The sequence below is a fragment of the Macaca fascicularis genome, chromosome 7, assembly GCF_037993035.2.
Source record: "Macaca fascicularis isolate 582-1 chromosome 7, T2T-MFA8v1.1".
Classification (NCBI taxonomy): Eukaryota; Metazoa; Chordata; class Mammalia; order Primates; family Cercopithecidae; genus Macaca; species Macaca fascicularis.
The window spans coordinates 27085093-27102421 of NC_088381.1; the positions used below are offsets into that span (position 1 = coordinate 27085093).

At 37.3% G+C, this 17329-nt stretch overlaps 1 protein-coding gene across 6 annotated transcripts in view; it reads right to left on the reverse strand.

Annotated features, from left to right (window-relative positions):
• The window catches only part of TRPM7 (transient receptor potential cation channel subfamily M member 7), a 120169-nt gene that overhangs the window by 39271 nt on the left and 63569 nt on the right, over window positions 1–17329 (reverse strand). For all 6 annotated transcript variants that reach the window (XM_045395449.3, XM_045395448.3, XM_045395447.3 and 3 more), the window contains 8 exons: window positions 14116–14256; window positions 13705–13839; window positions 12551–12831; window positions 10486–10714; window positions 9219–9374; window positions 8998–9141; window positions 6640–6768; window positions 4227–4505 (listed from right to left, as the gene is read on the reverse strand). In XM_045395449.3, coding sequence (XP_045251384.2) covers window positions 4227–4505; window positions 6640–6768; window positions 8998–9141; window positions 9219–9374; window positions 10486–10714; window positions 12551–12831; window positions 13705–13839; window positions 14116–14256 — 1494 coding nt within the window. The remainder of the gene's footprint in view (window positions 1–4226; window positions 4506–6639; window positions 6769–8997; window positions 9142–9218; window positions 9375–10485; window positions 10715–12550; window positions 12832–13704; window positions 13840–14115; window positions 14257–17329) is intronic.

A 17329-nucleotide genomic window follows, 5' to 3' on the forward strand; every position in this document is an offset into this window, starting at 1 on the left:
CCGGTCTCTACTAAAAAATACAAAAAAACTAGCCGGGCGAGGTGGCGGGCGCCTGTAGTCCCAGCTATTCGGGAGGCTGAGGCAGGAGAATGGTGTGAACCTGGGAGGCGGAGCTTGCAGTGAGCTGAGATCCGGCCACTGCACTCCAGCCTGGGTGACAGAGCAAGACACCGTCTCAAAAAAAAAAGAAAGGTAAAGGGGATAATAAGTAGTCAAGGCCGAATAAAGTAATTTTATAGGGGCTTAAGATTAGGAAGAAGTTGTGCAGATAGCTGAGAGTCTTAAAATGTCAATTCAAAGGAAGAGATGAGACTTGATGCTTCATCTTGAAAATTGTTAGATGAACAAATAAATTTTCTTTTTAAATTAAGAGCTGGGTCTTTGCAACTTGCAGAGTCCTAACAGGCTCCAAAATTCTTAATTGGGTGTTCTTATATGCAAAATGGACAAATAACGCCTTCATTGAGCATTTGAGAGCATTACTGAGAGAATGCATGTTTTCAAATAAAATATTGCAAAAGAAACAAAAAGTATATTAGGATAAAAGATTTTAAAAGGCAAAAAATGTATTAAAACATTATCCATGCTATTTGATATATTTTGGAATACAAATATTTATTTGTAAATAAAGGAAAAGCCAAGACAAATATTCCAAATGAAACCTAAATCTGTATTGACGTAAACTAAAATTATTCAAGGTCTATGGTTGATGATTCGTAGTCGTTTTTGCATTTCACACACCTTTTCACATAAAGCCTAAATGACAACTACTTTCCTTGTGCTTGTTACGAATTTAATTAATTAAAAATGTGAGTATCAGCTTGCTCATAAAAATGAGGATTCTTAAAGTAAAATTTTGCTGGGTGCGGTGGCTCACGCCTGTTAATTCCAGCACTTTGGGAGGCCGAGGTAGGTGGATCACAAGGTCAGGAGTGCAAGACTAGCCTGGCCAATATGGTGAAACCTTGTCTCTACTAAAAATACAAAAATTAGCCGGGCATGGTGATGTGCGCCTGTAGTCCCAGCTACTCGGGAGGCTGAGGCAGAAGAATTGCTTGAACCCAGGAGGTGGAGGTTGCAGTGAGCCGAGATCGCACCACTGCTATTAAAAGATGTATTAGGTTGATGTAAAAGTAACTGTAGTTTTTGCAATTACTTTCAATGGCAAAAACCGCAATTACTTTTGCACTAGCCTATAAAGTGTGAGGGAGGTTTCTTCTTTTTAATCTTTTATTGTCTTCAAGCTTTTCAAAGCTGTTTCCTCTGGTTAGAAACTCCCTGCTCAGAAGAAAACTCCCACATATTTTCTTTTTTTTTTTTTAATGATTATACTTTAAGTTCTAGGGTACAGAAATACCATTTGACCCAGCAATCCCATTACTGGGTATATACCCAAAGGATTATAAATCATGCTATTATAAAGACACATGCACACGTATGTTTATTGCGGCACTATTCACAATAACAAAGACTTGGAACCAACCCAAATGTCCATCAATGATAGACTGGATTAAGAAAATGTGGCACATATACACCATGGAATACTATGCAGCCACAAAAAAGGATGAGTTCATGTCCTTTGCAGGGACATGGATGCATCTGGAAACCATCATTCTGAGCAAACTATCGCAAGGACAGAAAACCAAACACCGCCTGTTCTCACTCATAGGCGGGAACTGAACAACGAGAACACTTGGACACAGGGCGGGGAACACCACACACCGGGGCCTGTCATGGGGTGGGGGTGGGGGGCAGGGAGAGGGATAGCATTAGGATAAATACCTAATGTAAATGATGATTAATGGGTGCAGCAAACTAACATGGCACATGTATACCTATGTAAATCCTACATATTTTCTAAACTCCTTTGAAATGCCATAATCTTTGTGAAAGCCTTCATGACAGAATTGGTTACTAGTTCTTCTATCTTCACATAACAATTTATCATATTTTTCAATAGCTACCTATCTGTTCACATGTCTATATTTAAAGACTCAATTGTTGAGTTCCATGAGGATCTGGACCATGTCTTATTCATCTTTGTAGCCCCAGTTTAGTTTAACTCTTAACATATAATAGATACACAATGATGAAATAATGAACATTAGATCTAGAACAGTAACCATTATGAAACTTCCAAAGGGGGATGTACAGGGATGCTGGCACTAGGGGAAAACAGACAATGATGGAACAAATGACTAGCTGACAATGAGAAAGACATCCTAGCAGAGGGTGGTTTTAGAGAAGATCACAAATAAAGACTTCTGTACTTCCTAACTCTTCCATTTACATTACCATTAAAGTAACTAGACACCACTAAGTCACTAAATAACCTAATAAGCGTAAGAGCTACAACACCTTTTTTGCATGCTAAAACGTTAGGCTAAACCCAATTCTTCCAAAAAAAATCTTAACTGCCCTATTTTTCCTTGAAATACCATAAGAATGCCAAAATGTGTGAATAATGAGAAACACTTTGATGTGAAAAACAGTACACTAGTAATTCTCAATTAAGAGGGGGAAGACACATTCTCTTAGAGGGGAAGAGTGCAGCGTGAAACTGCAAATATAATAAATTATATTTAGAAAACCTGAAAGTCTTGTTTTCAAGATGCAAAGATAATCTTGTGAGCTTAGTATGGTTACTCAAGAAATACTTAATTTAGAAGACTGTTTTTTTATTATTATACTTTAAGTTCTAGGGTACAAGTGCACAACGTGCTGGTTTGTTACATAAGTATTCATGTGCCATGTTGGTGTGCTGCACCCATTAACTCGTCATTTACATTAGGTATATCTCATAATGCTATCCCTCCCTGCTCCCCACAGCCCACGACAGGCCCCAGTGTGTGATGTTCCCCATTCCCCACCCTGTGTCCAAGTGTTCTCATTGTTCAATTCCCACCTATGAGTGAGAACATGTGGTGTTTGGTTTTCTGTCCTTGCGATAGTTTGCTCAGAATGATGGTTTCCAGCTTCATCCATGTCCCTACAAAGAACACGAACTCATCCTTTTTATGGCTGCATAGTATTCCATGGTGTATATGTGCCACATTTTCTTAATCCAGTCTATCACTGATGGACATTTGGGTTGGTTCCAAGAGAAGACTTATTTTCTAAGATTAAGGGAGCATAAGAAACTCTACGAATAGCTTTTTATACTTCTTACAATGGGACAAATATTTTAAAATAATTGAGAAACAACATGTATTTTTAAAGCATATTTTGATAAAACTACTGTATATACTTATTTACGAGAAGTTTGAAACAAACACATGCATTCATATATGTCTTGAGGGATGGAAGGATGTACATTAAACTGTTAATAGTGAATGTCTCTGAATAGTGATTTTGTCTGCATTTGCTGAAATTTCCTAGGATGAACAGAAATTTCAGAATGAGGAATAGCAATAGCTATATTACAAATTTTGCCTTTTTCACCACTGAAAACCAAAAGGAATTATGGCAAGGAGTAGACCCAATATATTTTAGATTTAGTGTATAAAAAAATTACACATTTAACTTGACATCTAGATTTTAAAAAATAAAACCTGCCACTCAGATAAGACTAAGGAAAAGAGCAAATACTGGGCATACTGTATTAGGAAAAAATTAGGTATCCTGGATTTAACTTTTAAAAAATAGCCTGGGTCAGGCCAGGTGCGGTGGCTCATGCCTGTAATCCCAGCACTTTGGGAGGCTGAGGTGGGCAGATCATCTGAAGTCAGGAGTTTGGGACCAGCCTGACCAACATGGTGAAACCCTGTCTCTACTAAAAATACAAACATTAGCTGGGCATGGTGGCGCATGCCTGTAATCCCAGCTCCTCGGGTGGCTGAGGCAGGAGAATCGCTTGAACCTGGGAGGCAGAGGTTGCAGTGAGCCGAGATAGCGCCACTGCACTCCACCCTGGGCGACGACAGAGTGAAATTCTGTCTCAAAAAAAAAAAAAGGCCTGGATCAGTAAAGACAGGAAAAAGGAGTTACCTACAGACATAAACCATAGATTGTATAGCTAACATTATCTTGCAAAGCACAAAATGGGTGTAGGGGATTGGGATTGAGCATGAGAAACTCTTAAGGAATGGTTGATTTGAAGTATGAGGCAAACAAACACAAAATAAAAGACATTCACTGGCTCAAATAAAACTATGTTAATAACATTTTTGTGATTTTTTTAAAAAATCAATAAACCCATGAGTATTATCAAACATCTCTCAACTTACCATTTTTCCAATCATCATTACATAAGGTCCTGCCTGTTGATTTACAGCTAGAAAATCTAGCAAACGCACATACCAAAATATTATGTTAAGACAGTAAATTAATCTTCCAGCCACAAAAACATGATTATCATATGCATTTGCAAAGTTCCATTTTGCTCCAAATCTTAGTCCAAATCCAATGAAGAAAGAAATTATGGCAATTGTATCACTGATGTTGAAGTAATCACTAAACCATACTTTAATCTTCTGGTTTACTTTTCCAGCTTCAGACATAAAGATCTAAAGGTTTAACAACAACAAAAAAAGTTTAATCAATTTATTCCTATTAAAACACATACAGCAATCAATTATAACATTACAGAGTTTCACATAGCATTTTATTTATTTATTAACTTACTTATTTTGAGACAGAGTCTCACTCTGTTGCCCAGGGTGGAGTGCAGTGCCGCAATCTCGGCTCACTGCAACCTGCGTCTCCCAGGTTCAAGAGATTCATCCAACTAAGAAGCTGAAAATGCAGATTGCAACCCACTTCGCTAGACCTGGATTGTAAAATACTTCTGCAAGATTGTTTTATTTCAAATTAAAGCAGCACCTGGATATCCTGGTAGTAGCTGCCAAACCTGCCTTCTTTGTAGGAAGTAAATAACTCAATGGTTTAAGTAGCTGTATTTATCTAACTTATTTAAAACTTATGCCTCTTCTCCTGAATATATGAATTTTAAGAATTATCTTTTGAGAGGAATGGTAACACATTCACATCTTCAAAATTCATGGTGTATCATAAATACTGCAAAGTATCTGTTTCCCTCTTCTCCCTTAGCCAATTAATTACTCTTCCCACTAGAGGCAATCACTACTATTACTGTCTCATGAACACCTGCAGAACTATTTTATGAATATATATATTTTTAAATGCTTTGCAATTTGCTTTTATCATTTAATAAATCAATTTCTTTAAACATGCTGATAGAACAACATTTAATAAACATATGGACCATAACACTCAGAGGAATTTAAAATGCAAAATAAGCTATTTAATAAGAAATTCCTTCTGGTTCCAGTTGGTGTTTGGAAAAGAAAAAAAAAGAAATTCTTATGATATCTAAGTGAGAGAGAAGTACTATGCCTTCTAATTATTTTTGCAATTTCTTCTATTCTCTAAATGCAAGGTAGAGACATGAAATAATTCAGAGGTACTTATGCAAGTATGTTATAAAACAATATTCATGGCCAGGCGCGGTGGCTCACGCCTATAATCCTAGCACTTTGGGAGGCCAAGGCAGGCGGATCATGAGGTCAGGAGTTCGAGATCAGCCTGACCAACATGGTGAAACCCTGTCTCTACTAAAAATACAAAAATTAGCCAGGCTTGGTGGCACGCACCTGTAATCCCAGCTACTAGGGAGGCTGAGGCAGAAGAATCGCTTGAACCCGGGAGGCGGAGGTTGCAGTGAGCTGAGATTGTGCCACTGCACTCCAGCCTGGGTGACAGAGGGAGACTCCATCTCAAAAAAAACAAAAAAACAAAAAATCAAAAAACAATATTCATGTAGTTACTACTTCAAAAACAAAGTATAAATATTAAGAAAAAGATTTTCTTCAAAATCAGGATATTAAAAATTTAAACTGAAAACTGAAAGACACAGGGATATAAATCTAAATGATGATTCAATGGCAGTATAGTACATTTTAGTAGGCAGTACAATATAAAAGCAAAATAAATACCTATTTATTTTATTTTTATTTTGAGATAGAGTCTCACTCTTTCGCCCAGGCTGGAGTGCAGTGGTGCAACCTCAGTTCACTGCAACCTCTGCCTCCCGGGTTCAAGTGATTCTCCTGCCTCAGTCTCCCAAGTAGCTGGGATTACAGGTGGCTGCCACCATGCCCAGCTAATTTTTGTATGTTTAGTAGAGATGGGGTTTCATCCTGTTGGCCAGACTGGTCTCGAACGCCTGACCTCGAGTGATCTGCCCGCTTCAGCCTCCCAAAGTGCTGGGATTACAGGTGTGAGCCACTGTGCCTGGCCTAAAGACCTATTTATAACTTACCTACCTAATTGGCTAAATCAGGCAGGTAAAATAAAAGTCATTTAGCCAAGTATATTTAATACTTTTTGAAGAGTGACAGAGAGCAAATGTGAACATTCAGGAAATAAAACAAACAAAATATAGGCTACACTTCTGACACAAATCATTGTATTTGTAATGGCAACAAAGTATACAGCATACTCACTAATTCTCTATTCTTTTGCCATTATTTTGGACAGTAAAATTACACAGGTTCTACACTTCTACAATCTCATCACACACATAAACACGCACATACCCACCCACGTATATACCCAAAACAAAACAGAAAATCTTCCATGTATACAGTAAATTATTGGTAGGAAAAATTAAAGACATACCTCACGGACTTTCTCAATGGCATAAGTAAAAATATACGCAATAACAATCCATTCTTGAACTGAAGGTAATTGTTCCATTTGTACAAGAACCACAAATGTATAAAGCATCAGAAATCCTAAATATGCCAACTAATGAAAAAGTAAAGGTTATATAAACACTGGTTACAAAATAAATCTCTTAATTATGAACATTTTCAACCACACACAAAAATAGACATTAAATGAACCTTTGTGAATTATCCCCTGGTTTCCCTTATTAAAATAGTTTTAGAAATATCTCTTTTTCAGCACAGACATTGCATTTACTGGAGTATAAATGGTCCCCAGAGTATAAACGTGTTGTTCTACAACTCAGTCAACCTTTAGAACATCCCATAGAAAGGATTTTGTAATCAGGTTTATGTTCTCAGCATATGCCACACAATTCTGCTTAACTCACACCTACAGTATCATCATATATTCAAATTACTGCAGAATTTCACCACCATAATCATCAAGGGACACATATTTCCTGCCTCCTTCCTCCCCCAACCAAACAGTATTCCTAAGAAAGACAACTGAGGCAGGGTGTGGTGGCTCACACATATAATCCCAGAACTTTGGGAAGCCAAGGCAGGTGGATCACCTAAGGTTAGGGGTTTGAGACTTGCCTGGCCAAGAGGTGAAACCCCGTCTCTACTGAAGAAAAAAAAAAATTAGCCAGACATCATGGTGCATGCCTGCAATCCTAGCTACTTGGGAGGTTGAGGCACAAGAATTGCTTAAACCTGGGAGGTGGAGGTTGCAGTGAGCTGAGATCATGCCATTGTACTCCAGCCCGGGCAACAGAGCGAGACTCTGTCAAAAAAAAAAAAAAAAAAAAAAAAAAGGAGAAAGAAAAGAGAAAAGACAAGACAGATAGACAATTGGTATTTTCTTAGCTCCCAGGCACTAAAGTTGAACCCCAAAAAGTGGGAAAGATGTGAAAAGGCTTTGCCCCAGGTACAGAAACAGCCCACCTTTGACACTCTTTACAAAATAGGTTATAGAGAGGTGATAAAGTTTATGTTTAAAAACATGTGAGTATTTATTTCATTTCAGAGGAAAACCCACACTTATTGACCCTTGAAAAATTATGGGTAACAATCCTCTCATCTCTATCTTGTCTCCATCAGTCCTAGAGTAAGTCATATCCTTGATTTGATTATCTATAACAGGCTAGGGAAGTAAACTGCAGTAAAGAAAGAAAAGAGAAATTCCTGTAGTCACCCATACTGGCTATTTTAACGTAGCCATTCACATGAATGCAAATGTAAGAAAACTGCCCTATTTTCATTAGTGGAGACAGAATTTGGAGATTAGATCAGATAACTGATATTTGCAATTTCAGCCTCTGAATAGGAAGGAACAAGAACATTTTCACATAGAGATGTAAGGAAATGTTAATGGTCACATTTGGGTGAAAAAGTAATCGCCAAAGAAACAGATTCTTGTTGATGAAAATGAAAAAATCTCCAAACAACAAAGTTAAAAACATCTTAATTAAGAATTTTCCGATGAAGACGAGTTAAGAACTCATTTACTCAGTCCCTGGTTAAAAGTAGGGGCTAATCTCATTTACTGTATCACCTGTTCCTTCAGGTTGGTCCATCACTAGGAAAAGCAGCACCAGCAAGATAGCCAACTAATATTTCCTAGTGCTCATTCTCCACACAAAACAACCAAAACACATAAACACCTACATTTCAACCAAAATAACAGATGAGTCCATCCTTGTATGGACATATGCTCTTTATCTGCTGTCAAATCAATTTTTCCATAAAGCAAGAGAAAAGCCAATTATATGGAAGGTAATCAAGCATACACTTTAATACGATTAAAGAAATAAGCCACAGATAAATAAAACCATATAAATGATCTGGATTACTTTTCATCATCATCAGCTAACACTGCCAACAGGTTTATTTCAGACTTTTATGTATTATAAAATTATAATACAAAAAATTTTATAAGACAAAAAAATTTTATAATACAAAAAAAACTTTTATAATACAAAAAAAAAAGTATCAGAATCTCTTTTGGTCCATCTTTTATCATTAATTTTACTAGTTGATTAGTATTTGCTACCAACTTACAACGGCCAATGGTTATCACATATTTGTTAAGTATATTTTTGGTTCCAATTAGAACTGAAATTTGTTAGTGTTTATCACTCTAGATGACAATTTAAATGAAACTAAGGCAAATGTATCACTCTTTTAAATGTGAAATGCCTTTTCAGTGATCTAAGTTATATCAAGATTAGTATGGATTCTGAACCAGTGGTCCCCCAAAGCCTATCTCTTAAAAACATTATGCTCGTGTAATTTAAAAACATACCGTGTTAAACCAGAATTTTACAATTGGTGCATGATAAAAGGCATAAAACTTTCGTGTGATTGGAAGCTTTTTTGATTTTATTTGTATCTCCATCTCATTCTTTCCTTCATTACTATCCAAAATCCGTACTTCTTTAAACACTTCCTAAAATTAAAAAAAATTTTTTTTGTACAATTATTCAGAACAAATTTATGTTTACTTTAAAATGTTTTCCTGCTTACCATGGGGATCTCTTCTGTTATGTTCTGAAAGTTGTTTTCGCTGTCATCCATTGTCATCTGATGAGCATCTTGAGATTGTGGGATATGGGACATTTCAGCCTTAGTTTTATATTCTAGCAGTAATATGGCAGGTGGAACTAAAATGCTTAGTATGACCTAAATTTTTAGAAACATAATTTTGCATTTTAAAATTAATGACCTTCAAGAATATAATAAAGAAAAATAAAAGATATTAAATATCTTATGATGATTAGCCATTTTGCCCCAGTAGTGGAGAGAAAAAAAAAAAAATTCATGTTTTACTTACATGTTGTATTTAAAGAGGCCCAAGTTTTAAAGAGTAACAAAACATTTGATTATTATGATAATAAGGGTATAGGATAGATTTAATAATTATTATAGACTTGTCCTTTAAATAAAATCAGATTACAATTTGTTCAGAAAACACATTTTCTTTACACAAAATTCAAACCTTATAAAGGTGCTATGTCCTTAATTTTATCCTAAATCTCTTTGCAAGTGTTCCATGTCATAACATGATTACTCAGCTTGTGCCTCTATAAACAAAAAGGTTTATTTCTAAAATTTTACTTATTACTTGCAAAATCCCAAAGCATGAAGAAATTGTAATTGCGTAACAGGGTTTCTGTTGGTTATTCAGTGGCCTATGGTTAAAACTGCCTGATTTCTGACTCCTACATTTCTGCACCTTATTTAAAAAGATGTAAGAGAACAAAAAGCAAAGTTAAAAGCAGTATGTATCACCATGACAAAACCTGAAGTACATGTCATTTTACCCAAATTTTTAAAGATATAAACAGGCCACATGTATATACTTATCTATAAGTATAAACTGGGTATATGAATATACTCATTCAATATACTTTAACTTAAAAGTAACAGATTATTAAATTAGTAGATAGGTCTTGAATTTCAGAATTTGGGAATAATCCTTTCATAAAGTAGTAACTTTTTTCAAGGCTGCTCAGGGCCATAATCTCCAGTATTTCCCATTTGTTCCCCTTCTAGCTCAAAAAGAGGCCCATAATCATTATACACACCTGAAAAGGATTCAAAAGTAAAGAAGAGGAGGAAAAAAGAAGCCCATTATACCACTTGGGATGAAATGCCAATCATCCTTCTTGCTCCCTCTATAACCCCCACCATTACCCTCACACATCAAGGCATTTTACTACACATTTAGACTAATTCCTCTGTTCTTTTTATCTTATCATACACTTTATATCAAATTATTTCTAAAGTATACCTTGTACCAGGAATTTTTCCTCATATTCAGCCTTCCCATCCACATATCAGATAACAACATTTGTGTACAGGTGTGGGCTACAAAAGGTCTAAGTCTTGAAGAAACTGCTAACTTAAGGCAGGTTGAATTACTCCAGTTCTTCAGTTCATAAGTGAGCAATTTCATAGCCATGGTTTCATCTTGTCTGAAGGACTGTTCTAATAATTCAACGGCCAACTGACCAAAATCACTATAAAAAGATAAAAGCCAAAATATACTCAGATTAACAAACTGCAATTTTAAGCCACTATTCTTATATACATTAATACTTTCTACCTTTTAATATTCTCACACACACTTACAGAATTATGAGGCATTAAAACCATAACTGTTTTCAGACATCTACATCTATTCACAAAATATTAAAATATGTCGCATTATGTACAAGACTGAAAAGGTGAATCCAGAGCACTTTCTCCCAGTCCTAGAAATCAAACTATAATCTCGAAGGCAATCAAAACTGACAATGCTACAATGCTCTGTTCAAAAAAGTTTATGCAGGCCGGGCGCGGTGGCTCAAGCCTGTAATCCCAGCACTTTGGGAGGCCGAGGCGGGCGGATCACAAGGTCAGGAGATCGAGACCACAGTGAAACCCCGTCTCTACTAAAAATACAAAAAATTAGCCGGGCGCGGTGGCGGGCGCCTGTAGTCCCAGCTACTCAGGAGGCTGAGGCAGGAGAATGGCGGGAACCCGGGAGGCGGAGCTTGCAGTGAGCCGAGATCGCGGCACTGCACTCCAGCCTGGGCCTGGGCGACAGCGTGAGACTCCGTCTCAAAAAAAAAAAAAAAAAAAAAAAAAAGTTTATGCAGTATTTCAAACACAGAAAACAGTTGGTACCTGGTAAAGAGGAAGAACAATGTGACTAGGGACTAACCTAATTATGAGAAACATCTGAATTTTGAAGTTCCACTAAGTAACCATAGGATCCCTGTTAAGAGTTATTTTCAGTAACAGTTGGTCACTGTCCTCTAACGACCCCACTTGGGAAGCGGGAGGTCTTAGTATATATTAGAAAACTTCTACAAACTACATTTCCAGTTTAATATTTCAATACTGCCCCCCCCCCAAGTAAACTGTAAATTTTTATGAACTATGTCGTTATTCTATGTATGTACTTCTAGCTTCTGAAGTGCCTCCCAGTTGAATTCAGTCTATTTTCTTATAACACAGCTCCAACCTCACTTCCGCCCTTTCCTTACCAATTCAAATGGAACTTTCTAATCCAATTGCTACTATTTGCAAAAATTAAAATGACTTCTGGCATTTCTTCTTTCTTTTGAGATAGGGTCTACCCTGTCACCCAGGCTGGAGTGCAGTGGCATGATCACAGCTCACTGCAGTCTCAATCTCCCAGGCTCAAGTGATCCTCAGCCTCCTGAGTAGCTGGGACCACAGACAAGTGCCACCACACCCAGCTAATTTTTAAATTTCATGTAGAGACGGGGTCTGCCTATGTTGCCCAAGCTGCATTTCTTCTTTCTTGCTGAAATATTTAATTCTTGGGTTGTAAATATAATAACCTCTTTTTCATAGAGGCAGAAAGTTTCTTTCTGAATTAAAAAATATATACACTTCAATAATTTTCTGTCAATTGTACCAGTAAGATTATACATATAAATACATCACCGTTAAGTACGTGGCACTGTAACAGCCACTCAAACAATATCTACTTTGAATTTTTAAAATGTTTTCAAATAGGCTGGGCGCGGTGGCTCAAGCCTGTAATCCCAGCACTTTGGGAGGCCAAGATGGGTGGATCACGAGGTCAGGAGATCAAGACCATCCTGGCGAACATGGTGAAACCCCGTCTCTACTAAAAAATACAAAAAACTAGCCGGGCGAGGTGGCGGGTGCCTGTAGTCCCAGCTACTCGGGAGGCTGAGGCAGGAGAATGGCGTAAACCCGGGAGGCGGAGCTTGCAGTGACGGGAGATCCGGCCACTGCACTCCAGCCTGGGCAACAGAGCGAGACTCCGTCTCAAAAAAAAAAAAAAAAAAGTTTTCAAATAATAAAGTATCACTTACTTGGAATACTGTTTCAGTTCTTCTGAAGTATCATCTACCAGGTCACTCTGCTTTGCTTCATATGCCATTGAACGATAGATCTTACAGGCAACTAATGCTTTAGCCATTGATTCTTCACCATGTTGCCATAAAAAACGGGCCATGACCTGCCTCTTCATAAGGCAAGCCCAAATTAAAAGTTCATTAAGTGGATAAGGAAAGCGCTTGGTTTCTGGATCATCAATGTCTACAATTTCATCTTTGGTTCTTTTCTTCTTTCCTTCTTCCACAACTGTATCAATCTTCCAGGGAAAATAAAGTTATAAAGATCATTATAATAAGGCCATATGAAATTTATGTCACTGAAAATTTTAGTAAAATATCCTTTACATTATTCAGCTCCATAAAACTGCACATAATAGCATAAATTTTATAAACTGGATTTTTATTATAGCTCATAATTCATTTTATGAAAATGTTATTTTAACAGAAATGTCTTTGCAATAAACATTTCCCAAAATTTAAGGGCCTAAATATTTCAACTAATATTCTAATAGAACATAATTTTAATAAAGGGTTAGATAACATTTTTGTCATACATGTTCTTAATCAAGTATAACTGGAATGAAAGGAGTCAGGTAACCATTTATTAAAACATTTTAATTTGGTTATCATCATAGCTAAATATGAAAATGTAGGCTGGGTGCAGTGGCTCATGCCTGTAATCCTAGCACTTTGGGAGGCTGAGGCGGGTGGATCACAAGGTCAAGAGGTCGAGACCATCCTGGCCAACATGGTGAAACCCCATCTCTACCAAAAATACAAAAAATTAGCCGGTGTGGTGGCAGGTGCTTGTAGTGCCAGCTACTTGGGAAGCTGAGGCAGGAGAATCACTTGAACTCGGGAGGCGGAGGTTGCAATGAGCCAAGATTGAACCAAGGCACTCCAGCCTGGTGACAGAGCAAGACTCCATCTCAAAAAAAAAAAAAAAAGTAACAGAATCATTAACTTATAATTAATATCTCTGTGTATGAGAAAATGACAATGCTAAGACATACCCAAAAATGAAAGGTAATTCTTACTAAATCCAATTAGGTTTTTTTGTTTAATAATACTAAGTAATTTAGAAAGAAGAAAATAAAAACCCAGAAAGAATAATATTTAAATAAATTTACCTTTGGTCGGTAGGGCTGTGCTGTCTTAATGAAATGGTTATGCCTCATTTTTTCCTTTTTATCTGCCCTATTGCCAAAAGATTCATGACTCTTTCGCAACTGAGGAGTGCTGCTGGAGGTATTTCGGCCAGACCTCTGAAAATGAGCTCTTATTAGCTTTTACAGATTTAAACATGCTGACATGTTATAAAAATTCAAGAATCAATTTATATACGTGTGCAAATGTGTTTGTGTATAAACAAAATATGACTGCTTTAGGATTTTCATGACAAAATATTTCTAATTACTCTTAGTTGAAAATCTTCAATTTTATGACAGTGTTACTTTCTCCATTCTAATGTTAATTCTTAACATTTAAAGTGCATTTAATGTTAAAGCACATATATGGATTTCCCCCCAAATTTTACATACCCGATTATTTCCACCAAGACTATTATATATTAATCGAAAACGTTTCCTAGTATAGGTGCATCTGTAGGTTCCTCCCATGAGATATTCAATAACAAGTCCTATATCAATTAGAGTGATCTTATATCCTGGAGGAAGATTTCCCTAGAAACAAAACATGTTTTAAATAGATCAGATAGCATCTCTCAATATTGCCATGCCCTGCCTAGGAACAGGCCTACTCTCCAAAATGACAAATGTTTACTTTGTATAAGCAGCAAGGGCCAGGTGCAGTGGCTCACGCCTGTAATCCCAACACTCTGGGAGGCCAAGGTGGGTGAATTACCTGAGGTCAGGAGTTCGAGATCAGCCTGACCAACATGATGAAACCCCGTCTCTACTAAAACTACAAAAACATTGGCCAGGCAAGCTAGCACGTGTCTGCAGTTCCAGCTACTCAGGAGGCTGAGGCAGGAGAATCGCTTGAACTCGGGAGGCGGAAGTTGCAGTGAGCCAATATTGTGCCACTGCACTCCAGCCTGGGAGACAGAGCAAGACTTGGTCTCAAACAAACAACAAAAAAAGCAGCAGCAGCAGCAGCAAGGGTTGCCAGCAGCTATCTTTACAGAAGGAGATGTTTGTTTCTCTATTTGTTCTGTAAAAATACGGGATTCTGAAGTTCTGAGGTCTCAAAGGTGTGCCTTGAGACAGGAGTATGACCTAAAGCAGGAAGATAACAATTTCATCTCTCTATTGCCCCAATACTTCACACATAAGATGGAGGCTGGGTGCAGTGGCTCAGGCCTATAATCCCAGCACTTTGGGAGGCTGAGGCAGGCGGATCACCTGAGGTCGGGAGTTCCAGACCAGCCTGGCCAACATGGAGAGACCCGGTCTCTACGAAAAATACAAGAGCAAGACTCTGTCTCAAAAAAAAAAAAAAAAAAAAAAGAGACAATGGAAATGCTAATTGGCCAACTATTCCATTTTCATTGTGATATACATAAAAAATTGCATTTTTTGGCAAAAATAATGCTGTGTTATGTTTCCAGACTGGCCCAAAAATACATGTAAATATTTTTTAACCAAAATTATATTGGCGATATTATAGGTTTTTATAGTGTTGTCTAGGAATTAACTATCACTTGCAACATTGTTTAAAGCTAAGATTTCATTTTCCCATGGCAATTTACAAATGCACTTTTGAAACATACACCATTTGTGAGTTTGGAAAGATGGCCTGTTTAAAAATTTAAAAACTGGTTAATTTCATTAAATAATCTTAAAGGGATTTAATCATCAGATAATTTGTATTTATTAACTAATTCTGCCCTCCTACCATTACCATTTTTTTTATTTCCCTGATTATAATGTCATGAACTTTTTTTTTTTTTTTTAAATGTCTGTATTTTTACTATCTTGGTTTCACTGGGCACGGTGGCTCACGCCTGTAATCCTAGCACTTTGGGAGGCTGAGGGGGTGGATCACCTGAGGTCAGGAGTTTGAGATCATCCTGGCCAACATGGTGAATCCCCATCTCTACTAAAAATACAAAAATTAGCTAGGTGTGGTGCAGGGCACATGTAATCCCAGCTACTCAGGAGGCTGAAGCAGAAGAATTGCTTGAACCCAGGATGCGAAGGCTGCAGTGAGCCAAGATCGCATCATTGCACTCTACTATGGGCAACAAAGGCGAAACTCCGTCTCAAAAATAAATAAATAAATAAATAAATAAAATCTTGTTTTCATCTGTGAAATTTCTAATTTCTAGATAGCTATATCCTTTAAATATCTAATTTGAAAATAAATCAAAATACATATTTCCATCTTGAATACATGATTTTTGGTTTTAACTCAAGCAGCCTCAAAATATTCTGATTGAGAATGTCACCTATGATACTTGTCAATATTATTTATTAAAAATGACAAATGCCATTATATGAACCCACTTGAATAAGAAATATTTAAATTAGGTAAAATAATGTGAATTATCTATCAAATATCATGACGATCAAGTTCTCAAACTATACTAAGCCATAAAACTCTTTACCAATGTGAATCAAAATATTCAATTACTGCCTTTACTTCAGGATTTATCACTTACAGAAATAAAAAAATAGGGCTTATTATCATAGCCACCAATGTAACAACAATGTATACAAATTCTCAGATTTGTTTCCAAAATTTTGACTACCATAATTCTTAGAAACATGGTCTTAAGGTCTCCCCCATTACTTAAGATTTCTAGGGGAAGGAGAGGAAATTTTAATTATTTAAAAAGACCAAATCAAACTGATGTGAAATGACCAGAATAGGCAAATCATTAGATTAATAGTTATCCTAGGAGGGGGACGGAAGTGGGGAGTAGAGAAGGAGAAGAAATGAGGAGTGACCGCTAAAGGGTACAGGGTAACTTTCGAAGTATTATAAATGCTCTAAAGTTAGACTGTGGCAATGGTTGCACAACTCTGTGAATAAAGTAAAAAAAGTATGCTTTTTTTTTTTTGAGACAAAGGATCTTGCTGTGTTGTCCAGGCTGGAGTGCAATGGCACAATCTCAGCTTGCAGCAACCTCCGCTTCCCAGGTTCAAGCAATTCTTCTGCCTCAGCCTCCTGAGTAGCTGGGACTACAGGCACATGCCACCACGCCTGGCTAATTTTTGTATTTTTAGTAGAGACAAGGTTTCACTATTTTGGCTAGGCTGTTCTTGAACTCCTGACCTCAAGCCACCACGCCTGGCCAATATACACTTTAAATGAACGAATTTTGTAATTTGTGAAATACATTTCAATAAAGCTATAAAGAAAAGCACATGTGGGCTGGGCGTAATGGCTCACACCTGTAATCCCAGCAGTTTGGGAGGCCGAGGTGGGTGGATCACCTGAGGTCAGGGGTTCGAGACCAGCCTGGCCAACATGATGAAACCCCATCTCTACAAAAAAAATAATAACAATAATAAATAAATAAATAAGCCGGGTGTGGTGGCACGCACCTGTAGTGCCAGCTACTTGGGAGGCTGATAGGAGAACTGCTTGAACCTGAGAGGCAGTGGGTGCAGTGAACCAAGATCGTGCCATTGCACTCCAACCTGGGCAACAGACCAAGACTCCATCTCAAAAAAAACAAAATCAGCCAGGCGTGGTGGCAGACACCTGCAATCCTAGCTACTCAAGAGGCTGAGGCAGGAGAATCACTTGAACCCGGGAGACGGAGGTTGCAGTGAGCCGAGATCGCGC